Source organism: Triturus cristatus, chromosome 6, assembly GCF_964204655.1.
Source record: "Triturus cristatus chromosome 6, aTriCri1.1, whole genome shotgun sequence".
Lineage (NCBI taxonomy): Eukaryota > Metazoa > Chordata > Amphibia > Caudata > Salamandridae > Triturus > Triturus cristatus.
Genome location: NC_140589.1, coordinates 547,126,417 through 547,154,275, shown reverse-complemented (window position 1 = coordinate 547,154,275; position 27,859 = coordinate 547,126,417). Strand labels below are relative to the sequence as shown.

The window sequence follows — 27,859 nt, the reverse complement described above, 5'->3', positions numbered from 1 at the left end:
ATTGCATGGGGAAAACGCGTTTTGGGACCCCCCTGTTTTCTCAGCCCCCGCTTTACGAATCCCCCTGAGACTTTCAGGGTCGGAGCGGAGCGCCCCACCTATTTTGAAAATTTTGCGAGGATTCGTCAACCGGCGGCAAAGTTATTCCAAATAGAATGTTGCGGATTTCCTATGGAAACACGGTCCTAACTATAACTATCTACTGGCGACCGCCAGTAGATAATATATATATACACATATATATACACACACACACACACACACACACACACATATACATAAATACATGTACACACGTACCTTTTTCTGAAGCATGGACTGGCCGTATCTTGCTTAAAAAAAGCTGCTGACGTAACCGAAGAACTTCTGCTTCCAACCCTTTAACTTTTGAATTCCAATTAAACTCATGACCAGCGATTCTTTTGGCTAAATACTCTGTATACGATTTGGCACTTCTGCCTGCTGGTTTTGTTCTTATAATAGCCAATGCTAATGCCATTTTTGTTGTCAAGCTGAACCATGTTGGCACTTCAGACTGGTCCTCGACCTCTGAAAAGTAACAGAGAACATTAGGATATTTACTTTTTAGACTACTTACAGTCCAGAATTAAAGTCAACCATTCATCATATTGGTAAAATAATGCATGGCTATTCATTTAAACAAAGTTTTTTGACAGTAGTAGACTGGCACCGCAACAACTCTGAGTTGTTCTGCTATGTGGAATTTCCTGAAGTGCTTTATGGAGTGCAGTATCATAGCCATTTCCAGAGAGCATCACTAGGACGGAAATGTGCCCTGCATGGAGAACAAGCATGAACACATGCCCAGAGTCCCAAATTGCATGTGAAAACTCAAAATTGGTCAGCTGGACTGAGAGTTTGGCATACAGGGTACTCAATCTCGGTTGTGATGGAGAACACTCTTTGCCAAACTCATAATTGGAACCTTTATTAGTAAGGGATTCCTATTTAGTTCTTTCTGAGCACTGCCATTTGATTGATGGTAGGAGTTAGGAGTGGTACTGCAGTTTCAACTGTTCAAGATGAGGTAGAGTCTAGGTCACACCTGCCCTTTAGTCTATCACCAATTATTGCTTCAAGAAGGCTGATAACAGCCAGGTGCAGAGAGCCCACCCTTGTGTCCAGTTTGGATTACTTCCTGCTGGGAGAAGGACCAATTTCTAAGTGCTGTAAGAAGCATCAATTTACATAAAGGCTATACCTGGAAAGCAACCGGAAATAACATCTGAAAATCTCTTAGGAATGAGACAGTACACCGAGTTTGAAAAATTTGCATAACAGTGGCATTCAAACCACCCTACTTTGTCCCAATCACAAGATCCTTATGACCAATGAAGGGGTGGGTGGTATGCAGTGTATTTTAAGGAATGCTGTGTGATCAGGTATGGGGGTCTGACAGCCAATCTTCCAGTAGTAAGTAGAGAGTCTGAATTTTCTGCTGGAGGAGCTGAAGGTCGGTTTAGTGTCGAGAAGCCTGCCTGTTTGCTGAGCAAGGAAAGGAAAAAACTATTGATGGACAGAATGCAGAACAATGTCATACATTCACCCCAGTACAGAGATCTGGGCCTAAATCCATCCTTTTTTTGCTCCCCATGCCATTCCACTTTGGACCCAGCCATATGCAAATCAGTCTTGACCCTCTGCTCAATGGGAACAGTCCAGCCCAAACTGCCAAGCCAGGTCTTCCCTGGACTGGAAACAAGCATCCTAGGACTGGTTTCGGAGCAAGGAAAGGAGGCTGCCTGGGCCTGCAAGACGAAAGATTGTCAAGAAAAAACGCAGAATGCTCATGGTATATAGAAGACCTGGAAAAAGTAGACTACTTGAGCAAGAAAGGAACTCGTTCTGTGAGTGAGTCTGCCTGAAAATGGCACCCAAAAGACTGCACAATTTAAAAAACCATTGTGTCTGTCTGGCAGCCTCTGCAGACTGATCTCGTGTTTCTGCCACCGAAGGAAGAAGAAACTGAACTGCCACCAAGGTAGAGTCAGACTGAAAAGGCTGCAACTGCTAAGGCAACTTTCTGCTTACCAATGGGTGAAGTGGGGGCCACCACTGCCTTGCCAATAGCCCTTTTGCTTTCAGGCAGTGAAGGACAACTACCGAAGACAAAGTTATGCATGACAAGACTTGCCATGCTGCATTCAAATCCTGTTTCAAATGGAAGCCACTGTCTACGCCTAGGAAATGGGCAGTGCCTAACCATCCCCCTACAACTTCTGTAAAACTAACAAACAGATAATACAGGAGCTCGCCTCTGGCCACAACAGAGAGAGTGTAACAAAGACTTGTGGATGAGGACTTGAGACTTTTCTGCCCACTTCATTCACAGGAATTCACACTAAACTGATTGCGCATCTAAACATGTGGGGTCAACATAAAACGTTATGTGCACCTAGGCATAGTTTAGGCCTCTGATACAGAATACTGGAAACTATAATTAAGGAGGTGGCTCGTGAGGGAAAGCATACTTGGGTAATTAGGGGTACCACCATGTGCTCATAAATATAAATGCATTATGTATTATTTAATTAATCTATGCAATTGAAAGGACTTTCTTTTACACATGGATAAGCACTGGACTGGACATTACATTATTTTGTGTGTGGGTTGACTGTTGAGTTATGTGCTCTTGCCCCACACATTACCTTCCCGGGAAGCCTGTGACTGTCCACACTCATTGCCTGGGCAGTCAAGTGCACAAAGTGTTGTATTTGGCCCAGTTTGCAGAGTCACAAGAGGACGGTCCCAGGACACCAGTGGTAAGCAATAACAACACACCACAGTTGGGGCCAAGTGGACCCTGTGTTGCTGGGAAAATTCCCCCTCTGATAAAGCCCACACTGTATCGTCAAATGCCCATGCTCCAGAGTGAGGAGGAGGACGAAGCACTGGAGTTTGGGTCACTGTCGGAGGTGGAGACGTTGTCAGCTTCTCCAGGGACAACCCAGGTGGAATTCCACCAGCCACAAGTTGAGTGCCTACACTTGTGGGACATCGGAAGCCCAGTAACAGCCAGCTTAATGCTCCCCAACTATTCTCTCGCTGGCGTAAGTGATTGGACTGCTTTATGATTATGCCATGAATCATAAGCCAGGAGCTAGCAAGAGGCTAGTTGTCCCCACAGTGCACAGAAAATTGCAATTGTCACTAACCCAAGAGGTGCATTTGAGGTTGATAAAAAAAAAAAGACCCAGCAAAGGTTGGTTTCTTTGCTCTACTGGCCAAGGCTGCAAATAGACATAGGTTATGTAGGGCCTATCCTACTTGCTGATTCAGTGGTATCTCAGGAGGTGAGACTAAGGCAGTTAATTTCACAGCGCATAGTAGGTGGTCCATTCAAGTGGAGGGGCACTGACATTGTTAGTTCATGTGACCCCTCCTCAGCATCAGCAAACCAGCACATCAGCTACACAACCAATGTCTTGACAGCTAAAGGGGACGGTATGCACCCATGGCACAAGAGACATGACAGCACTTACTGTTTAAAAGGCAGGTGGGCCAATACGCTGGTGCAGCCACTGGCGAGCGTGTGTTGTTTCCACCGACTGGACCAGGGCCAGAAGGCAGTCTTTGGTGGTCGCCCGTCTCTTCCTACCACCAGAGACAGGACCTTTCCAGGACGCAAAGCAGAAGGAGAGGGGTCACTTTCACAAGTAGCAGGTCAGTTCATTGGAGTATGCACGGGAGACAGAGCAGAGTGTTCAATGCCTCAATCAACCTTCAGTGGTGATCGTGAGGCAAGCTTTTTCTCACTTTCCTTATAAGTGTTCAGTTTGGTTGTTGATAGTCCGGTTCACTGAGATCGCACCACTTTGAGTCTTGTTATGAGTATGCCAGGCTGGAGACTGCCCTCCCCCAAGGACCATCACTGTTCACAAAGGGTGTCTGGAGAAGACACATGAAAGAAGAACCGTCACAAACCGGTTCTGAAGGTGCAGACAGTGTTGTCATGCTTTACATTTGACTGTATTACAGTGGGAGCTACTGACTATTATTACGGTTTCAAGTTCCCTTAAAAAAAGGAAGCGAGTGCTTCAGAAGATTGCTGTGCAACCACAGTTGCAGTCTGCCCGACAGTTAGCTTCTCGGAGATGAGGAGACATTACCTAGAGTCTTAACTGGAATGAAGGCCTTCTCCTGTCGTGTAGTACTTTGAGGCCAACCTGCTGGCTGAGAGAGGGAAGAAGCTTGCCAATCCTACAGGAGGTGTGACTGTCCAGAGAGAGTCAGAAGCAGACTGAACCTGAAAATGTGAGACTTCCGCCACATAGGAGGACTGAAGAGAGAAATTTGCATGATTTAAGGAATGTGAGCAGTCTCTCCAGGCAAGCTGTTCTAGCTGGTAAACGCAGCATCTATACTGTGCCCAAGCGGACTGTGTTGTGGTTTCTACAGACTCTGCATGAGCAGACTCTGCTGCTGAAGCAGCAACAAACTGTGCCACTGTGATAACAAACCATACCTGAGCAGTCTGTGCCACTGCAAAAACTCTGCCAGAGCGGACAATGCAGCCACATCAACAATTTATTTAGTGGTAGGATCATGCCACCCTAAGAAGACTGAATCCAGGAGGGCCGTAACCTTTGATTCCGTGGCCCGATGAATCATCCCACTCAAAGCTCAGAACTAGGCATGACACCAGCCTGCACAAACTCCGAGTTGTGGACTCCACTGCTAATTGATGCAGCTGAGATCAGAGCTAGGGAGCGTCTTCAGCTGGCTCATCTCGGTCTCAGAAAAGCAAGTGAGCAAGGAATGTCCTAAGGGTCTCCACAAGTCACACAGAGCAACAGACTCTTATGTGTTGAGAAAATAACATGCAGGGAGCACAATATTAACTGTACACTCTAACATGTAAAAAGGGGCAATCTCAATCTATGCTTTATACCTGCTCCAACAGAAGGACTGTCACTTTGTACTCACGGAGTCATTCCGAGCAAGAATATTACATCAGTTTTAACGCAAATTAATCAAGTTACACAATAATTATGATAGTAGGATGTGACAAAATCTATTTAATCCGGTGTTACTTATTGTCAAGGGCAAGGCAAGTAATTTCAATCTAAGGGTCTTCCTATGAATATTTACTCATCCGAGGTCAAGAATCTCCAAGACTTTCATTGCTAATCTTCCTTTATCAAAATTGTGTACTGTACTACTGGTTGTATTAGATCTCTGCTTCCCAAACCTTTTAGAATCGCAGCCTAATTTTTTGAAACGACAAACCTTCCCGACCTAACGACCTTCAGTTTGGCATAAGGTGGCTACTTTTTGATGCAACTAAAGCATCATGTGGTAGCGCACCATCATTTGTAGTATGCACATTTTGCATTGAAATGCCACAGACATTCAGTTCTACTGATAAAACTATACTGCATGTAAATTATAAGGTTTCAGTGAATACTTACCATTTGTGCATTATTAAAGTAAAGTTTATTGATTTGTTTTCATCCTAATAAAATCTTCCATCAGACCTCAGAATTACAAAAAAGTGCTTAATTTTTGCTTTCTTAAATGCTGAATGTGCATACTTCATTCACAGGTATTTACATTTTGTTGGGTGTTACAGAAAATGTCTTCCACGCTTCTGTATCCTGCAAAATGGTCATATTATTCACTTTTCGTTCTCAGACTGCAAAATGAATCATCAGTCCCCATGTTAAAAAAAATGTAAGCAGCAATTTATCGGAAGACACTTTGACCTCTATCATTCAAGAACAGCAACTGTGACAAAATTAATACAGAATTTAAAGCCATCTTTATTTATTGGTTGGACTTTTGAGACCCAAAATTGGCCCGCAACCCAGAGTTTGCAAATTGGTGTACTAGCTAATTTTACAAGACCAATTCCATAAACATACCCGACCAAAAAATATCTCCAGCTTTAGCTACAATTTTCCCTAAAGAACCACTACAGTTTGAAGAACCAGAACCTTTTGGGTCTTGCGGCGCAGGGTACGCCCAAGTCTACGGAGTTCTCCTGCTCAGCTACACAGAGACACGGGACACTGCAGCTAGTACAGTTGTCCTAGAAGTACACAAAGTAGGTTCTCAGGAGACTGCCACTTCACTCTGTGGCGCACAGGGTTTTATACTATATAGGGTTCAGATACATTAACCAAAAGCACTCCCAGAACACACAAGAAAGAGCCAATAAGGAAAGTTGGAAAACAGGATAGAACCAATAGGAGAGATTGGAAAACAAAAGTGTCAGATGACTCGAAGAAACCTCTCCTCCAACCATGTTTGTCACCCCTCCCTCAAGCTAATTCATTAACAGACTCATAGCTAACTTGCATGTGGCGAGATACGTGTGTGTGTGTTGGAGGACAGTTGTGAAACGAGAGAATGCTAGCAGAAGACAGTGAAGGCCAGACGATAAGATAAAGTCGGAAAGAATAGTGTGAACCAATAGATAGTTGAGACGGGGATTAGGAAAGCCAGACAGGGATTAGTGTACTCGGTCAGTCCTAACACCAGCTTTGTAAATAGAGGCAGAAAGCGTATTTCGACACCAGGTTGCAGAAAAAGCAGAATAGACTTTGCTCGCCGTGCTGCCTGAGTGATGGCAACACAAAATGGCGGCGGAGCACAAAGGCGGGTCGATTCGATCGCGATCAGAAATCGAAATTCCTCAGACCCTCCTTTTGCCAGAACTCAGGCAAGATAGACTCATGCTAATCTGAGTCAATGTCGATAGTCATGTGGTCATCGAGTTGTTGCTGTAACATCATTCTTATGTTTTCTGTTACTGGTGGTTTGGGTTTTGGGATGCACATAGTAGCACAAAGGTCACAGATAGCGGGACCACAGTGCATACAAAGGCAACAGGAGAAAATAATAGTCAGAATTATACCAAGAAATGTCAATGCTTTTCAACCCCATTAAAAGACCAATCTCCTTCGTCCTGATGAATAGACTCAGAGATTATGTGCAACTTGGAGATAGCTTGGTATACTGTCGGAGCGTCATTAGGTATGAAAATGCAGCAACTTGACCCGATCAATTTGCACACTCCACCACGATCTGCGAGAACAAAATCTAAGGCAACTCGATTTTGTAATGTCATAAGACGGTCCGCCTGTAGTTCTGCCGTGATGTTACTTAAGGCACCTACAGTGATGTCTATTGTGGTCTCTACGACACGAACCAGTTGCCTTATATTTCTGCTGTTGGGCATTGGACCCCAAAAAGGAAGAAATCCTTTTAGGAAATCTCCTCCCTCTTGTCCTGCTGTGTCCTTCGAATCAATAATCCCTCTGCCATATCTGGTTCGATGATGGTTTGCGGAAGCGGTGTAAGTAGGGTGAAGAAGAAAGGCTATATAACAAGTACCGGAGAAACCCGTTGGTAACCATGTATAAGTTCTATTATAGCAAATGAAATAGGTGCCTTGAGACGGCACTAGAGGAGGCGAGTTCTGAGAGGAATAAACGTACGTGTAGGAGCAGTTATTCCTTTGTATAGTGTCAGAAGAGCGATCGTTTATCTGTAAGCAGAAGTTGCCCTGATGTGGTACAGTCCAAATCGGTGAAGACTTTCCTTTCTTAACTTTATCACTAAGACTAGACATATATTGGGTAACATTTCAGTTAGTGTACGCCTTTCTTTCGTCAATGGAGATTTTACTATTTTCCATGATTTTAGCCATAGCTACCATTCCCTTAATCAAAGAACTATGACTAACATCCGAATCGCTAACATTAGAACTAACAGATCATCTGAATTTGCTTTGATAAGCATTGGCGAAGATGACGAAGTAAGCCCAAGCAGAACCCTCATAAGAAAACGGGAGAACTAAGTATGGCATTCCTTTCTCTGCGGTGTGTGGCATAAGTCCACACACCCAACAGTTAGTTGTATAGACCACTAACTGATGCTGATGTAATAACTGGACAAAGGAATTGTTATAATATTCAGTTCTTCTAATGAGTTCATGTTGAGGAAGAGTATGAAAGAGATGTGGAGAGACAGTTGAAGAAGACGGAAAAGAAGAAGGAGAGACAACTTTTGGCTGCAGAGCATAAATAATCCAACCTATAAATGCCAAAACAATACACAATAATATAAAAACACATAAAGTTATACTGAAACGACTGTACATTATTTTACAGGATTCTTTCTTCATTTCTTCTTTTCTCTCTCTTTTGCCTAGTGTAGTTTCCATCTTACTAATGGATGCTCACGGCAATCTTCCTCGATCGCTCAATCACAATTGTCTGCCGTCCTATGACACTAAGTCCTGCAGGCCTATTGCCACTACTCAGGTCATGATTCAGACTCCTACCGTGACCCTGCAACCGGGACAGAATACTACACAAGAGAGAAAATTCTTAAGTGTTCTTTGGTCTAGGTCTTAAATTGTATCGTTCCCTCCCAGGAACTCTTTGGTCTTGGAACAATGTTCGTGGATTAGTCGTATCCAAGCGACGATGTGGTGGTATTGCCTCCTGCAAAACGTCGTCCTCTTTCTCAGACAGTGTCCCATTCAGGTGTGCATCACTAAAAGGCACGAATCGTGGAATCTTTTCACTTTCACAGTCACCAACACCCCTGCGTACCCATGATCGTAGGGCAAAGACAAAGGCACTTTCTTACAATGCACACCGTGAATCCAATTCTTCTTTCCTTTGACTTTAACTGCTGTTCTCGTAGTTAATAAAACCATCCGGGGCTCTCGCCATCTGGGTTCCAAATTCCTTGTCCTCTGGAAGTTCTTAATACAGACCCAGTCCCCTGGTCGGATGGAATGACCTGGGTCTGTGGAAGCCTTCGGCAGAGCACTCTGAACCTGTTGATGGAGAACACGCAATTTAGTCCTAAGATCATGCAGATAGTCAATCAACATTGGATACGGCAAGTCTGAGTATTTCTTAGGGCGAGGGACTCCCCATTCATTAGCTGGGCGTCCAAAAACCACTTCGTAAGGGCTAAGTCCCAAACGAGAGTGTACTGCAGTTCTGGTGGATAATAGAGCTAATCGCAAAGCATCGGGCCAATTGAGTCCTGTACTTGCTTGAACCTTTGCTAGTTTTAACTTCAAGGTTCCGTTGTAACATTCTACTAAACCCGCTGACTGGGGATGATTTGCCGCATGGAACTTTTGCTTGATACAAAGACCTGCACAAACTTTCTGCATAACTTGGCCAACAAATTTGCTCCCATTGTCACTCCAGACAATGCGCGGCAAACCAAACCTGGGGACAAATTATTTTAGTAGAACTTTAGCTGTGGATAAGGCTGTGTTATCCTTTAGGGGGTATGCTTCTATCCATCTTGAAAAGGCGCATACTACCACCAGAACATATTTGAGGTTGTTGCATCGTTCCATGTGAATATAATCGATTTGCAACACCTCAAATGGATATGTTGGGGGAGCAAAATGACCTGCTGGAGTTGGGGTTCCCTTTCCCGGATTGTACATCAGACAAACAATACAATGTTTCACTACATTGTCTGCACATTTTGGGATTTTGTCATTTTGTCACATTGGAGCCAGAAGTTTGCATATACCTCTTGCACTTAAGTGGGCTGGACCATGTGCCATAGTAACCACTGGGAGTACATAGGCATCTGGTAACAGCCAACGTTGATGTTCAGATAGTTCTATCCAACAACCCATCTCATCTAACATTCCTGTACTTTCTTTCCACTTGCTTAACTCCCTCTCTGAAGCCTCTTTCTGAATTGCTTTTACACTTTCTACTGTATTCTCATACATTCCTCTCTCTCTGACCCAATTCGCAGGACCTGCCACATACATTCGACTTGTAGAATCTCTTGCTGTCTTTTTTTCTATGCCATCTGCAAATGCATTTCCTCGACCAACATCATCTGTAATCTTTTTGTGTGCACTACACTTCACAATCGCTATTTGGGTGGGTAAGGCAAGTGATTCAAGGAGTTCAGTCAGCAACTGACCATGTTGTATTTTGGTGCCATGTGAGGTGAGAAAACACCTTCCCTTCCAGAGACACCCAAAGTTGAACGCTACACCAAAAGCGTATTGGCTGTCAGTGTACACGTTCACTCTTTTCCCTTTCGACAATACACAGGCTCTTGTTAAAGCTATCAATTCTGCTGCTTGCGCTGAATTATGCCTAATACGTGCAGCTTCCACCACTGTGTGCAAAGTAGTCACAGCATAGGCTGAAACTGTATCTCCATTAGGCATTTTAAAACAAGAACCATCTACCCATAGAGTTCCATACGGATTCTCCAACGGTGTGTCTTTCAGGTCAATTCTTCCTTTCGTCTCTTCTTCAGTACGAAAGAAACAATCATGTTGCTCCTCAACACTTTTCTCATCTGGAAGGGGCATCAGAGTGGCTGGATTTAGGGTATTACATCGTTTGATGTGTACGTGACTAGACAAAAGCGTCAGCTCGTATCCAGTTAGACGAGCACTCGTAAGATGTTGCGTTTTCGTTCTGTTTAGTAAAGTATCCACTGCATGTGGCACCATGACAATGAGAGTGTTATCCAACACCACTCCAGCAGACTGTCGGATAGAAATTGCTGCTGCTGCTGTCGCTTTAAGACAACTGGGCAATGCTTTAGCTACAGGATCTAACGTAGCCGAAAAATAGGCACATGGCCGCTGTTTGTCTCCAAATTGCTGTGTTAGAACTGACAATGCACAACCTTCTCTCTCATGAACATAGAGCGTAAAAGGCTTAGTGTAATCAGGGGTGCCTAGTACAGGAGCAGAACACAGAGCGGTACGTAAATCAGTGAAACTCTTTTGGCACTCATCAGTCCAAGGAAGGGGCTGAGGCGTATCTTTTAAAGTGAGTGCCAACAAAGGTTTGGCTATTAGAGAGAAGTTAGGGATCCAATAAGAGGTGATACCCAGAAAGGCACGTACCTCCCTTTGTGTGGATGGTACAGACATTTGCGTAATCGCCTGAATTCATTCTGGCGTTAGTCGTCGTCCCTCCTTTGATAGGAGATGACCCAAGTAGGTAACCTCTCGACAAACATATTGTAATTTGGAAGGTGAAACCTTATGATTCAGATTAAACAAATGGCGTAATAATGCAACAGTGACATCTTTGCAGATATCTTCTGAATCAGCGGCAACTAACAAGTCATCCATATACTGGATAAGAGCAGCACCAGACGGCAAATATAAAGTATCAAGATGACATTTTGAAAGCTTGGCTGTAAATAGAGGGACTTTCACAATAGCCTTGAGGTGCGCACTTAAACCGGAAGCTTCGGCCTCCAAGAGAGAAGCCAAAAATGTCCCTACTCTCTTCTGCAATGGGGATACTAAAGAAGGCATTCTTTAGATCGATAACAGAGAACCAAGTCGCTGTGGAAGGTATCATTGTCAACAGAGCAGTGATATCTGGAACAACAGGAAATTGTGGGACAACAATTTTGTTTACCTCCCGTAGATCAATTACGAAACGATATACAGGTGGTTGAGAAGGATCAGTGCGTTTGAGAACAGGAAGAATAGGACTATTGCATGCGTTACCTCTTGTTTCTTCAACCACACCCTTCTGGATCAAATCATGAATAATTTCCAAAAGCGCTTTTTCACCTTCAGTGGAAATTTTATACTGCGGGATGCGCAGTAATTTAACATTGGGCTTGAGAGTGACAACATAAGGTGGAATCTCAAGACAACCCACATTGTTCGTACCTGTGGCCCAAAGCGTTGCTGGAAGAGAAAGCAATTCAGGTGGAAACTGATCTTTGGACAAATACATTGGAGAAGTCAGTTTCTGTCCTAAAGTAAGATGTACACCAGAAGGGGAACAATATATTGTAGCATGCATTCTTTTCAATAGGTCTAGACCCAACAGATTCTCACCGCAACCATTCGTCAAAAGAAGTGGAGCTTCTAAATCATAGGGGCCAATTGTAATAGGTAAAGGGCAAGAAACTGGGTTACGAACCGGGGCGCCAGAAAATCCTACAGAAACATTCGTTAAGCCAGACAAAGGTGCCCCAAGGAGTTTAGAATGAATGATAGAACTTCTCATCGCCCCAGTATCTAGAAGAAATGGCTCTGAAACACCCATCGTAGTGACGTTAACATAAGGTCCATTCTGATCTACTGGAATCGACACAACTCCTTTACTTTGTCTATGGCTGTCCTAGTTGGCATGAAGACTTTCATTCTCGTTTTCAACATAATAATCTTCATTATAAGGGGGTGCTAGGTGGCGCATGAGCGGAATGGCTGCCTCTTAGAGGAGCTCCCGCAGGCTGGTGCATATATCCGCATATTTATCTTTCTCCTGAGCCCGATGCCCGACTGGAGACCGCTCGCGGCGTGGGTGAGCGCCTGGTGAACTCTCTGGGGCTCGTTTACGGCCGTGGAGGGCTCAGGGGTGGAGACAATTGGCTTTGGCTGCTGGTGGCGGAGTGTGGCGACGACTGGCCTGGGACTGGCGATCGGCGCAGTCACACACACAAGCGGCCGGCGCTCCACGTGGCGTGCAGGCCGCGCACCGCGATCCGGAAGATACTGATGTGCTGGAGGTGAGCGCTGCTGCCTGGCTACTCGGGAGTACGGGTCTTCACGCGTCGGACGACCTGCAGCGGCGGACGAGCAGCGGAGACGTGGCTTGGGGGTGCTGGCGACGAGCTGCACCGCGCGGACCGTGGCCGGTGGGCCGCCGCTGGGCTCTTTGTCTTCTGGACCCTGCGTGGTGTGTTGTGGCCCTACCTGCAGCGGCGAGAAATATGATCCGCAACGTACTGGTGAGAGATGACATAGGAGCGTCGGCGGAGGTGAGCGGGACTTTGTGCCGGGGGCTGAGGACGGTGGAGAGCTGGTGGGCGGACTGCTCAGAAGAAGTGAAGGCCTCTGGTGCACAGGGGGAGCGCTGCCGTTAATCTACCGGCTCCTTGCTCACAGTAGGCGGCGGAGCTGGGCAGGTTGGTGTGTTTGTACTGGTGGAGGTGCTCGAGGGGTCTCCTTGCCTGATGGACCCTCATGTGCAGATTGCGCTCATGCAGCCATCATGGACTGGACAGTCAATGCGACAATGACTGTGGGCTCTGGGGGCCGCTTGTGAAACGTGCTTGATAAGGACGTGATAGGACTGCAATCGCTGAGCATTGAATCAAGGTCGGAGCAGGTTGTTCGATGCCCACTGAGCCCTGGTGGAGACGCTGGTGAGCGTGAAGCATCGCGGAGGTGCCTGTCATTGTGGGGTGACATCCTGCAGGGACCTGTGGATACAGTCCTAAGCTCACTGGTGGTGACAGCGGGTGGAGAATACTAGCGAGACTGAGAACGGTGCTCTGGTTCATCGCTCGTTTGGCTGCGGTATTGATTAGTGTGCCGTGCACTGGGATATCACGAAGTGAGATCACATAGGGGTGCACTCCGACCGAGCCTTTGCAGGGGCAGAAGTGAAATTCGCAAGATGGGGAAATCAGGGGCTCGCCAACCGAAGTTTACCTTTGATGCCCGGAAGCAGGCGACAAAGCCACAACCTGAGGCAGACACGGGAGGTGCTGCCTCGCAGGAGGGGCAAGCGAAGACCTCCGACAATGACTTGCAAATTGTACTTACTGATATGCGACAGGGGTTTGCTGCAATTTCTGATAAAATGGATACCCTGGCCACTCACATGGACACCATAGCGCGGAACATTGAGGGGCATGAGACCAGGCTGACTGAGGCGAAGCAGGGTATCTCTGATGTGGAGGACACTGCAGCGCATGCGCTAACGGCAACCGAGCAACTTGACAAGTTGCTCAAAGTCATAGCAGCCAAGAACGAGGACATCGAAGCGCGCAGTCGGCGCAACAACGTGCGCGTTTTGGGGATTCTGGAAAGCACCAACACGGGTAGGCTGGAAGAATATATAGAAAAGCTGCTCGTGGACGTTGTGGGAAAGGACTCTCTCTCTTCGCAATTCGTGGTGGAGCATGCGCACCGCTCCCTGGGACCTAGGCCACCGCCTGGGGGCACCACCCGGCCGATCATCGCTCGCCTGCTCAATTACAGGGATAGAGATGTGGCCCTCAGGGTGGCCAGGGAGAAGAAACAACTATTCTATAATGGGGTGACTTTCACCATGTACCCAGACTTTACAATACACATGCAGGAGGAGCGTCGTCTGTTCTTGGTGGTGAAGCAGAAACTGAGGCAGGCAGGCATAGATTATGCCTTGCTATACCCGGCACGTCTGCGGGTGACCCATCAGGGAACACAGAAGTTTTCCACTAATCCGCAGCAGGTGGAGAAATTTCTGAAACAGGTTCGCAGGAATACCAAATTGCCGTCGTCGCCATCGGAGCTGAGGCGTTCCCCCACGCCGGAGAAGGACAGTTGACAAGTGCGAACGATGTCAGCAGGAGCAATGAATCGCTGCAGAGACTTATGATCATACTGATACCTGCAGAGTTGAGTGGGATGAACGTGTGGATGGGCGCTGTCACCGCTAGTTCGCTGGAAGCCGGAAAATCCTAGACGGCTGTTGAGCAGGACATGGCAGAAGGGAGTACAACATTTTAATCTCACCAGCCGCCCTCTAGTCTGAGTCCGGGCCTGGTTGCCGCTGTGGCTGGGTCCGAACCGATTGGAGGTTATAGTGCGGCATCTAGACTAAAGGCCTCTAAGGGAAGTACCCTATGTCTGTTGCTTACTGTTTACAATTTCTATCTTCGCCTGCCCTGTCTAGGGGATGGGCGGTACTCAGGTCTTGAGTACAGTTGGGAAATTGTTGGGAGTTGGGGTGGGGAGGGGGGGGGGGGGGACTATTGATGCTAGCATTATTGGGATGCTTCAGTGGGTGGAAGGGGGGACGGGAGATTTCAAGAGTACTGTTGGGGACTGCTACAATGCGTTGCATATTTGCAGGGTCATTTCAGAGAGTGCAGGTGGAGGTATGCAGTGATGCAATGTATGGTGCTAGCTTGTTCTGATGGTATTGATGGCTCAGGAGGGTAACGGTGTGATCAAAATACTGTCGTGGAATGTGAGAGGCTTGGGTGACCCGAGGAAACGTAGGAAGATTTTGGCGTATCTAGATAGGCAGCAGATCCAAGTGGCGTTGCTGCAGGAGACACACCTGGATCCAAGGGCTACCACTACCTTTGCATGTAAGTGGGCAGACCATCGTCTGCTCTCATCATTTTCCTCCTATACCCGTGGGACGGCGATCCTTTTTAGGAAACAATTGCAATATAAGCCGGTGGGGACCATACTGGATGCGCAAGGTCGTTATGTGATCAAATGGGGAAGGCTGGGGGGAGACTCCATCACGAAAGCAAACTGCTATGGCCCAAATACCGATAGCCCGGACTTTTTTACTGACGTCTGGGGGAAGATCATGACAATTGGTTCTACTCACATCATATGGGTGGGGAGACTTTAATGTTGCACTGCAGCCGGGTCAGGATAGGTCTCACCCCTTGTCGCATCATTATAACAAATCCAGGGAGGCATTATCTGGTATAATTGAGGAAGGAGGACTGCTGGATAGTTGGAGGCACCTGCATCCGCTGGGGAGGGAAGGTTCGCATTTCACTTCCCGCACGGGTAGCTGGGCAAGGATTGACTACTGTCTAGAGGGTTGGGACCAGGTATACAGGGTGTGACACATTTGGCCAGAACGTACTCAGACCATTGTCCTGTGAAGCTGTTGATCACGTTGCTGGGCTATGCAGCTACCAGGCCGCGCTGGAGGCTGCAGCCCATGGCACTACTCGATGCTGTATTTCAGGGGGAACTTGAGGAGGAAATCCGTGATTTCTTTGCGAGGAATAGGGGTTCGGTCGGGAGCGTTGAGATGATATGGGAGGCCTTTAAAGTGACGATTAGAGGGTACTGCCTATCTAACAGTTGTGGAGTGTTAAAAGATATACAGCGCACGCTTCAGAGTCTGCTGAAGGGGTTGGAGAGGCAGATGGGACAGGGACAGGAGGGGACGGTGCATGGTACGTTTTGAGAGACCCTAACATGGTATGAGGCAGAGGCACAGCGCGAGCTGAAGTTTCGGGGGAAATATTGGGTGGCCCGTAGATACGGTGAGGGGGAGCGGCCCGGGAAGGCTCTTGCGGAGGCAACACGACCTCCCCGTTTTGGCACCTACATCTTGGAGGTGTGCGGCCCTGACCATGCAGTCCATCGCGACTCGCTGGACATACTCGAAACATTCGTAGAGCATTATGGTGCACTTTACACATCCCGGAGAGGGGGAGCGCTTGAGCTGGAAGATTTCCTGGAGGAAATCGCATTGGGTTGGCTTGGGGATGCACAGCGTGAATTCTTAATCAACCCGTTTGTGCTAGATGAAATACGGGAGGCGATCGTGCAGTTAAAAAACGGGAAAGCGCCGGGCTCGGATGGGCTGCCCGCCGAATTTTATAAGAGTTACATTGATATAATGGCGCCGGTCCTCAGGGAGGTGTTTGAAGAATCTTTAGAAGTGGGTATATTGCCGCCTTCGATGAGAGAAGCGGTGGTGACGTCGCTCTTGAAGCCCGGGAAGCCCCCAGATTCTTGCGACTCATATCGGCCGCTCTCTTTGATTAATTGCGATGCCAAGATTCTGGCTAAAGTGCTTGCCAACCGTCAAGCACTTCTGATGGAAAAGCTCGTCCTGCCGGATCAATCGGGGTTTGTACCCGGGAGGTCGACGTCACACAACCTTCGTACCTTGTTTTCCTTGGTGCAGATGGTGGACCAGGAGTTCCCACTCGCGGCGGTGTTTCTCGATGCTACCAAAACATTCGACTCGGTGGAGTGGGACTACCTATTCGGTGTTCTCCGGCGGATGGGGTTTCCTCAGCTTTATATCTCCTGGCTTCAGTTGTTATATAACCAGCCGACGGCCCGCATATTGATAAACGGTCATGTCCTCCCCGATAGCTGTCTCCAGGGGCACTCGACAGGGGTGCCCACTGTCGGCCCTGTTATTTGCGCTTGCAGTGGAGCCGCTGGCTGCCCGTTTGCGACAGGTACACAATGATAAGGCATTTCGCTGCTGCTTGCGGCAGATATTGATATCACTCTATGCGGACGACATAACACTCTATATTAGGGATCTGCAGGAAAACATCAACCCCATATTGCGGGAATTCATACGCTTTGAACGACTTTCCGGAGTGGGTATTAACTGGGGAAAATCCATGGTGTACCCGCTCACGCCGGCCGCGACTCCCTTCCCTCTTGACTTCCCACTGGAGTGGTGTCAAGAGGATTTCAGATATCTTGGGATTCAGATTGCTCGCAATGGGGAGGAGATTGTTAGGGCAAACTATGGCACAGCTATAGAGCGACTCAAAGCCAACGTAACGCGATGGATCGCGCTGCCCCTGTCCATGGCGGGTCGTGTGTCCCTCATTAAAATGAAGATACTCCCGCAGTTTCTATACCTGTTTCTCAATATTCCCCATCACCCGGGGCGGGTTTTCTTCACTATGCTGCGCTCGGAGCGGATACGATTGGTGTGGGGGGTAAGCAGGCGCGTTTGAAATGGTCTATGCTGATCAAGCCGTATGACCAAGGGGGGTTTGATGTTCCTGACCTAGAGCTGTACTTCTTGTGCGCACAGGCGCATTACGCCTATTACTGGGTTTGCCCGCCACGCTACATGCTGCAGGTGGCGGTGGAGGCCTGGCTTGCTGACCCCATACCCCTCAATGGTCTCGTATATGGTCCCGAGGTCATGCCGGTTGCGGCACCCACCACGATCACTGGTACGGTGGAGGCATGGCGACACTTAATGGCCCTCCTAGGGGTCTCGTTTCTATACTCCCCCAGACTGCCACTTACATATCATCCGAACCTGACGTTGCTGCAGGTGAGGGGGTTTCAAGATCTCTGTAAGCGTGTGCGGGTCGAGACCTGGGGGGCTCTCTTCCACGAGGGCACCTTTCGCACAACTACGCAGTTCCTGCGGGACGGGACTCACACGCCACTTGATGTATTCCTCTACGTACGGCTGCGGCAGGGCGTGAGATCGCTACTTCCCGTTTTTACCCGAGAACCGGAATGTTTTGAACCCTTGCACCAGATGCTGCGCTCGGCGGATGGTAGCCATTTGGTGTCCAGGTTATACGCCTCAATACGCGAGTGTGATGTGGGGGGCGATAGTTCGTCCCGGACGCGGTGGGAGGAGGAGCTGGGGAGTGAGATCACTGAGGAGCAGTGGAGATACTGTAGTCGGCAGACAGCACAGATATCGGCTAGTAGTAGGTTCCGGGTAATACATTTCAAGTTCTTGCATCAGATATACTACACGCCGGTTAAGAAACTGCGCTTTAAGCTCACTGACAGTGATCACTGTGGGAGGTGCGGCCAGTCGGGCGCGGGATTCTTACATCTGGCCTGGGGCTGTGCCATGGTGCGTGACTATTGGGAGCAAGTGTTTACGGCATTGGAAGACATGCTCGACGTGCACCTAGAGAGGGACCCGTTGCTTGTGCTTCTGGGGCACACGGCGCATATACCTCTGAAACACAAAAAATATGTTGCCATCTCCTTATTGCTGGCGAAGCGGAAGGTGGCTTGCAGATGGGGTAGGGGCCGATCCCCGAAATTCAAAGAATGGCTGGCCGATATGATTTTTTGCCAGGAACAGAGTAACACATATGCAGAACTGCTGCCGCAAACCTCGAGGCCCAAGGATATGTGGGGGCCGTTGGTGGGGTATCTTCTAACGCATGGTCCCGAAGAGGACAAGACTGTGCAGAGAGCGGCTGGGGGTGAAGGTGAAGTAGGCCCGGGGCAGGTGCCGTCCCTCACTGCACAAGTACTCTTTCCTAGCTTTATGGAGACCGAATGTGTGATAAGATGTACAGAGTGGGTAGAGATTCATGTGTGGATGCGGGCTGCCTGGGCTGTCTTGACAGGATTCCATGATTGCACAAGGGATACTGATTATGCTTTCTGTACATTGGACTGTGTACCTTTCATACTGACTAGAACTCTGAACCTGCCGGTTGTGTTACACTTCCTTGTTATGTGATTGTTTAAAAGCATAAATAAAATTTTCAAAAAGTAAAAAAAAAAAAATAACAAAAAAAATAATAATCTTCATTATAATATTGCGTAGACCTAACATTTTGCTGATCAAAACAGTTCACAGAATTGGGAGAAGGAAGGGTACGCTGTTCTTGAGTCAACACACCCCGACCTCTACCTCTGTTTACTGACTGGAGGCCAGCACGACCTTGTGAAGCAGATAATGCTCCATTGCGTTGCAATAAAACCGGACAACTACTCTTAAAATGACCTTCCTCTCTACAATAGGCACATTGATTAGGACCTAACAAAGGTCGCGGAATGTATGGCTCAGGTTTTTGATACAACCTCTGAAACTGTGGAGGCTGTTGAAATTGAGGCTGAACATAACGTGGAGGATAGGCTTGTTGCAAGAGAACCTTCGTTTTTAATTCTTTCGTCTTTTTCTCTTGCTTTTCTTTTTCCTCCTTATCTCTGTTTTCATAATATTGCACAGTAGCCAGTATCTGGGCAGAAGAAGAAACAGCCCATGAACTTTGAGTCTTTCAATTTGTGTGACAGCTCGGGAAGCAAATTAAATACGAATTTGTCCACAAATAATCGCTGTTCACCCTCTGTAGCCATATCTTGACCACTGTGATCAATAAAGGTCTCTTCGAAACGAGTGAAGCAATCAGAGACACTTTCATCTTTTTTTGTTTGCATGCTGCTAGTTTGTCCCAGTTAACTCTCAATGCAGGCATCATAGTTTTCATTAATGTAATAACCCTACCAGGAGTTCCCAAATCAAAGCTTCGGGTTTTGCACCACGCACTTGGTCCCTATCTGTGGTAGTTATAATGTCCCAAGTAGCACCTAATTCCTGTACGTGATTCTCTTTACGAATCTTAGCCCATATTGTCTGTGGGACTACATTTCCCATTAACATGTCGATATCAGCTAAATTCATGATGCAAGCATCAACTGTCTGTGATAATTCTTTATAATAACCTGCAGGGTTTTTACGAGGATCCGGTAGAATCTGCTTAAGGGCCAAGACTTCAGATCTCTTCCAAGGGACATGCACCCATATACGTTGGAAATGAGCAGGAATAGCTGGATTAGCACCTACTCCCGCAACCTCTTCCTTCCATACTGGTGGAACCTCTCTCATAGGATAATTTTTCGACGTTAGTCTAACCGACGGATCAGAATCAAGGAAAGCCTGAGAGGACAATAAGGATCTATAAGAAACAAGTGTCCTTACAGCTTTCTCAATCTTAGGACCCACAACAAGTCCTTTATCAAAATCGGCCTGAACATCTAACAGGTCTTGTGAGATTGGACTCAAACTCACATCTTCCCATTCTTTAATGAGAGTGTCGCACATTACATTAAAAAACATATCTTTGCGTAGGCGCATTCCATTGCGAGAAGGTAGGCATAATATCAAGCACACTGTATTGTGGACCCTTCTTGATCCATTTTCGTGCAAGAGAGTCTAACTTCTCTCGTTATTCAAAATCTGGGAACTGACTACGAGACTGTCTTCGAGCAAAAGCCGGAGACACATTTAAAGCTTCAAAGAAAGGAGATAGAATACCAGTAACCGTGTCTGTGAGACGCTTACGCACAGACGGAGAATTAGACATGAGAATTGGAGACAAAGTATTAGGAGAACTGACAGGAGAAGAACTGATAATTGCAGGAGGAGCAGAAGGCAAAGGAGATCTAAGATCAGGAGGTGAAGGCAGAGAAGTTGAAGTTAATGGTAACACCGGCAAGGGCGGTAATACTGGAGGAGTCAAATGCGGAAGAGCCGGAACAGGCAGAGGTACCGCTGGCGGCTGGACAGGCTGTAAAGGCTGAGGTGCATTGGCACTTTGTGCATAGGGCGGAGTCAACCTTAATAAGTGGGACATTAGGGGATCTTCTTCTATATCTGTCTTATTTTCAGAGGGGGAAACAGGCAACACCGGATAGCATTTATCTATCGCCATGCGATGCTGTCTCTGAGATTTCAGTTACTTTATCAATTTCATCATCTTTGAACTGTTGAGCAGCCTGTATAATCGTCATACCTTGTGCTTTTCTATCTCGTTTTGCTTGTTTGATTTCTTTCTGTTTGGCTTCCTTACGCCAAAGGCGAAGAGAGTCAAACATTGCTGGCCGGGCTTTTCATTTGAATAAAACTGCTTCCAAATTATCTAGCACCTCAGAATCAAAGCTACCATTTTCTGGCCATTTTAGAACACCATCTTTCTTTGTGTAACGGGTCCATGTCTCGTTAAAGGCAATGGGGCCAATACCATGTTTTGAATAGAGCTCATATGTGGGAGTTCCAACCGAAGGAATCGGACAAGAGTCCTCAATTTGGGAATCCCTATTACAACCAAAGCAACAAATTCTTCCAAACTTAGTCAGACCAGGCATCTCGAGATGTCACTGGACTGTTCACAAACTTCAAGGGAGTAAAACTCAGTTTACGCAGCACAAATGCACTTACCCTCGGCTTTGTTTATTGCAACAGACAAATATAAGAACCAAAGAAAAACAAAGAACCAAAATTGTGGGCGTGACGCACGAAGATACTTAACTAAGGACGTCTTCTCCCACCAACAGAGGCCCGTCTATCGTCTCGCCTTACCATACATCATCAAAGGAAGGGCCAAAGCAGGGCGGCAGTCAGGGCAGCGGTCGTCAGTAGCCGTCAGGAAGGAGTAACCGCGCTGCAAAAGACCTTCGGACCACTTTCAACATACAGGGGTCGCTTAATGTGGCTCGTGAACCCTCCGGAATTTTCTTGCGGGGTTCCTCACGACCTTCACGCAGAACCGGTACCACTGAAGCCGCCCCACGTTGGGCGCCAGTTGAAGAACCAGAACTTTTTGGGTCTGGCGGCGCAGGGTACGCCTAAGTCTCCGGAGTTCTCCTGCTCAGCTACACAGAGACACGGGACACTCTGTCGGCGTTAGAAGATCAGATTTATTTAGCTGCAGCTAGTACAGTTGTCCTAGAAGTACACAAAGTAGGTTCTCAGGAGACTGCCACTTCACTCTGTGGCGCACAGGGTTTTATACTATATAGGGTTCAGATACATTAACCAAAAGCACTCCCAGAACACACAAGAAAGAGCCAATAAGGAAAGTTGGAAAACAGGATAGAACCAATAGGAGAGATTGGAAAACAAAAGTGTCAGATGACTCTAAGAAACCTCTCCTCCAACCATGTTTGTCACCCCTCCCTCAAGCTAATTCATTAACAGACTCATAGCTAACTTGCAGGTGGCGAGATACGTTTGTGTGTGTTGGAGGACAGTTGTGAAACGAGATAATGCTAGCAGAAGACAGTGAAGGCCAGACGATAAGATAAAGTCGGAAAGAATAGTGTGAACCAATAGATAGTTGAGACGGGGATTAGGAAAGCCAGACAGGGATTAGTGTACTCGGTCAGTCCTAACACCAGGCAGAAAGCGTATTTCGACACCAGGTTGCAGAAAAAGCAGAATAGACTTTGCTCGCCGTGCTGCCTGAGTGATGGCAACACAAAATGGCGGCGGAGCACAAAATGGCGGGTCGATTTGATCGCGATCAGAAATCGAAATTCCTCAAGTTCCATGATCTTTCAGGTGTAATTATTTATATGTAGGTTTTATATAGCACTAGTTCGACCTAAAGGTTATCAGAGCACTTTACAAATGATGTGAGAACATTTGATTAAAGTGCATGCATAGATACAGACAGAGAGAATTATTATTATTATTATTTAGCGACTTGTAAAGCGCCTGGTGACCCGAGGGCATCCCCGCGCTATGAAAATTTGTTATCCAGATGAGAGGGAGAAGGAGAGAGGGCTTTATTTAGGAAATAGAAGGGTTTTAAGTTTTTTCTGAAAATCAGATAACTGGGTTCCAGTCTGAGGGAACGTGGGAGGGAGTTCCATCCAGTGGACGCTTTTACAGAGAAGCGTCGGCCTCCGGTACGTGTCCTTTTGAATTTGGGGATGTTGGCTAGGTGCTCGTTTTCGGACCGTAGAGCTCTGGGTGCTTTGTATGGAGTAACCAGGCCGCTGGGAATCGCAGGTCCCGATCCGTTGATCAGTTTGTATGCCATGCACATGGCTTTGAATTCCACCCTTTGGCGCACAGGGAGCCAGTGCAGGGCCTTGATGGCAGGTTTGGCTGACACTCTGGAGGGAAGGTTCATGAGTAGACGGGCTGCTGCATTCTGTGTTCGTTGCAGTCTCGCCAGGGTAGCCTCAGGCGCTCCCAAATAGACCGTATTACTATAGTCCAACCGTGACAGTATGAGCCCTTGGACTAATAATTTCCTGGACGCGGGTGGAAGTAGGGGAAGAATCCTGCGGGTAGTGCGCATAAGCCCAAAACAAGTACCTGCAGTTTTGGCCGTTTGCGTCTTCATTGAGAGGTCGGGTTCTAGCCAGACTCCGAGGGTCTTAATTTCGTGTTTCGGGATGGGGATTTCCCCGAACATGTCTGGCCAGACCGCTGGTGGGATGGTCACCCATTGTTTACCCATGAGCATCACTTCGGTTTTTGATCCGTTTAGTTTTAATGATGATTCACACATCCAACCGTGGATTTCAGTGAGGCAGTTTGCCAGGTTGTCTGGGTGGTCGTCTAGTTGGGATAGGGAGACGACCAGTTGTGTGTCATCGGCGTAGCTCACTATTTTTATACCGAATGGTGTCACTACGTCTTCAAGGGGGGCCATATATGCATTAAAAAGCGTAGGGCTCAGGGAGGATCCCTGAGGGACCCCGCTCGTGAGGGGGAGGGTGGACGAGTGGTAGTTGCCGTCCCATACCTGGAACGTGCGTCCGGTAAGGAAGGACTCTATCCAGCTGAGTGCCATCCCGGTAAGCCCTGCTGTCGCCAACCGATGGAGAAGGACGCGATGGTTGACTGTGTCGAAGGCTGCGCTAAGATCCAGGAGGATCACTGCCACTGACCCTCCTGAATCTAGAATGCGCCTTGCCTCCTCGATGACGGCAAGAAGGGCGGTATCTGTGCCGTGTCCCGGGCGGAACCCAGTTTGGGATTGCCGTAGGATGTTGTTTGCCTCGAGAAACTGAGACAGTTGTCCGTTGACCAATTTCTCGGCTACCTTGCTGATGCCAGGGAGGAGTGATATTGGCCGGTAGTTTGCCATATCTGCTGGGTCGAGCTGGGGTTTTTTAAGGAGTGCTTTCACCACCGCACTTTTCCAGCTAGCGGGGACAGATCCCTGAGCGAGTGAGCTGTTAATAAGCTCCGTGAGCGTGGGGGTGATGACGGGAGCTACGGTTTTAAGGAATCTAATGGGTGCAGGGTCCAGAGGTGATCCGCTTTTCATATTGTTCATGGTTGCTTCTACCTCGTTAGGGGTTACTGGCCTAAATGTCGCAAGTTGGGAGCGTATTCCAGTCTGGCTAGGGGGCTCATTTGGCTAGAGGGACATGGAGGGGGAAGGGATGTTAAGATGCGGGCAATTTTGTCATTGAAATAGGTGGCTAATTCATTGCTTCTGTCTACCTGGGGGGTGGTGGAGGAAGGAGTGGTTGGTACTTTCAGTAGCTCTTTTACGATAAGGAAAGATTCCCTGGATGAATTGGAGGATTCTTTTATCCGAGTATCGTAGTGGGATGCTTTGGAGCGCTTAATGGCAGTTTTGTAAAGTCTAACTGCATTGTGGTAGGCTTCTTTGCTGGCGTTCTGCCAGTCTTTTCTCCATAGCCGTTCGGCTCTCTTACAGTTTTTACGGAGTAGTCGAAGTTCCGGGGTGTACCACGGGGCGGAACCTGATTTACCGTTTTTGTCCTCCCGCGTTCTGAGTGGGAGTACGGAGTCCAGGGAGGTCGTAATCCACTCTCTAAATTTACTATCGGCGTTAGCCGGGTCTTCTGCGTATGCCGGGGTAGTTGATTTTAGGATACTGGCCCATTCTTCGGTGGGGAATCTGGACCAGGTCCTGTCCCTGGTGTAAGTAGGCAGTTTTTGAGGTTTCCTAAAAGTTCCTGGAAGTTGGAAGGAGACTAGGAAGTGGTCCGTCCAGGGGAGGGGAAGGGATTCTCTCGCTTGCATCGAGGGGGTGCTCGTGAACACAGGGTCCAACAGGTGACCTTTGATGTGCGTGGCTCCCGAGTTAAGAAGACGGATGTCAAGGGCCGCCAGCTCAGTGATCAGGTCGGCTGCCCCAGAGTCTAAAGGGTCATCGAAATGAATATTCAAGTCTCCTAGTATCATGAAATTGGTGATGGAGTGGGCCTGTGTTGCTACTGTATCCAGGAGAGTGTTGGCAAAAAGACCTGGATGACCGGGGGGGCGGTATGCTAGGATCCCTGAGAGTGAGTTAGTCGGGTCTAGCTTGATTGTGAACTGTAGGCTTTCAGAGTCGGGAATCTGCGAATCGTTAAATTTGCAGGTGAGATAGTCCCGGTAAATAATGGCGACACCACCACCTCTACCTAATGGGCGAGGAAGGGACTGAATGAGGAAGCCCGGTGGGGTGGCTAGCACCATGTCTGACTCAGAGTGTGGGGTGAGCCACGTTTCCGTCAGGAAGAGGATGTCTATCTCATGGTCTTCTATGAGGTGGTTGATCAGTATCGCGTGTTTGGGGAGAGAGCGACAATTCAGCGAAGCGAGTTTAAGGGCTGAAGGCTTGTAGGGTCGTATGGGGAGTTTAAGCTGGGCTGACTGGCAGTGAGTACAGCTGGTGAAAAGTCCATTCATGTCATGAACATATTCACATGAGGAGGCGATGGGGGGTCTGAGACTTAGGAGGTCCCGACGAGAATAGTTTACCTTAGGGGCAGCTTTGTCCACCAGGGGTTCTGGCCCTAGGCCCGGCCGTGCGCGGACGGGCGCAGACGGGCTTGCTTTAGGCGCGCCTTCGGCGCGCAAACGGCGCTCCCTCTGCGCTCGTCCGCTGCGCTGGTATGGCCGGCACATTTGTAGTAGGTGTTATGGGCGTGGCCTCGCAGTGGGCGTGGCTTCCGCCTTGGGACCGCGCTGGCGGTGTGGGCGTTTCCCTGTATCAGCGCTGGAGTCGCTGTGTCAGGGGTGGTCTGGGAGGGCTGTATTAGCGCGTGAGAGTCAGCGCTTCCGTGCAGGTGAGCTCAGAGATTTTTTTAAATCAAACACAGAGAAAAAGTGACAATTTTTAAAATCAATTGTAGGAACAGTTCTCCGGCTTCCGCCTCAGAGGAAAAACAAACAATAATGCGACGCGCTTGCTATCAGCGTTTTGTAGCAGTCTTTGGTGGGCGTGGCCTCACAGTGGGCGTGGCTTCCGCCTTGGGATCGCGCTGGCGGTGTGGGCGTTTCCCTGTATCAGCGCTGGAGTCGCTGTGTCAGGGGTGGTCTGGGAGGGCTGTATTAGCGCGTGAGAGTCAGCGCTTCCGTGCAGGTGAGCTCAAGAGATTTTTTTAAATCAAACACAGAGAAAAAATGACAATTTTTAAAATCAATTGTAGGAACAGTCCTCCGGCTTCCGCCTCAGAGGATAAACAAACAAAGAATGGCGATTCTCCAAGAAAGTGTGATGAGAATCAAGATTTCATTCAAGACGCGGAGGCTAACATTATGCATTATATCTTTTAATGGTACTCCTGTAGCACCTTAATGAAACATTATAACAATTAGAAACACTTGAACCAGAACACGCTAGTCCATAAATATCCATTTAGCCACAGATTTGTCCTCATTTAATCCTGCAAACATCTTTTCTCCTTTCCACATAAGACTATTTGCCTCGAATGTTTTCAATATGTCCTCCTCGCTCTCTACTCTGTTAAAAACAAAAATAAACATCCCATGAACCTTTTCTTTGCAGTCTTCACTTCAAACTTTACAATTACAAAAAACAAGAAGATGTATCACTCAAACAATAGATAAAGCTACAATTCACGCATTTACATTAGCCACCAATTTTTTTTTTTTTTTTGATCCTCAAAGGGTGTTGGAGGGTTGGATGTTGGCCTCCACGTATTTAATGAAATCTTGATTCTCATTACACTTTGCTTGGAGAATCGCTATTTCATTTCAAGACCGTAGGCTACCCTTATGCACGTTGAAAGCCCTTCAATACAATATTTAGCACATGCTTTATTGGTCTGAAATAATGTTTTGCAAAAGCATCCACTTTAGACCAGTCAGCCGCTTTCAAAATTTCCTCCAGACAAATATAACTTACTTGCCATTGCCCCTCGTAATGAATGCAACTTGTATTTGTTCGCATCAATACCACTTTCCTTCATAACATTATTAATCCACCTTGCAATAGTTGCTGTACTCACTGCACCATATTGTTTCAGGTATGATATTAATAACTGATCTTCTCCATGCTTCCTCAACTCCATAACTTTACTATCATACATTCCACTACACACAAATAATTTTCTTCAGGCAACCATGGATAAAGGATAGACTCCGACTTTGTCTTAATCGTTTTCCAAATATAAAAAAACAGTCCATCAGGGCTTGATGATTACTTACCTCTAATGCTTTCACATCTGACACTCTTCTACATGATATAAAACACAACAAAGTTGCTATGTTTTCAGAAAGCCTTTTTAAATCCAAATATCTATTTGCAGGCCAACTCAAAAAACAAATTCAGCACTGCATTTACATCCCTCAACACACTATAACATGCTTTAGGTGGTCCTCTCAACCTCATACTCTTTAGAACCCCTACAAACCTTCATATATCTGCCTACCGTCCTGTCATTGACAAGCACATGTCCTGCCAATATTGATGACCTGTAACGATTAATTTTGAGATATCCTAAACCTTCCTCAAATTTCTCCACCAAACAAATTATCACTTGAACTATAGGAGCCTCCACAGGATCCACACTCCTTTCCATGCACCAACTATAACATATTCTCCAAATTCCTGATATCCCCCA

General features: G+C 47.3%; 1 protein-coding gene across 2 annotated transcripts in view; it reads right to left on the bottom strand.

The window, feature by feature from the left end:
- Positions 1-27,859, bottom strand: part of MEI4 (meiotic double-stranded break formation protein 4) — a 176,681-nt gene that overhangs the window by 38,720 nt on the left and 110,102 nt on the right. For both annotated transcript variants that reach the window (XM_085609204.1, XM_085609203.1), the window contains one exon: positions 301-549. In XM_085609204.1, coding sequence (XP_085465330.1) covers positions 301-549 — 249 coding nt within the window. The remainder of the gene's footprint in view (positions 1-300; positions 550-27,859) is intronic.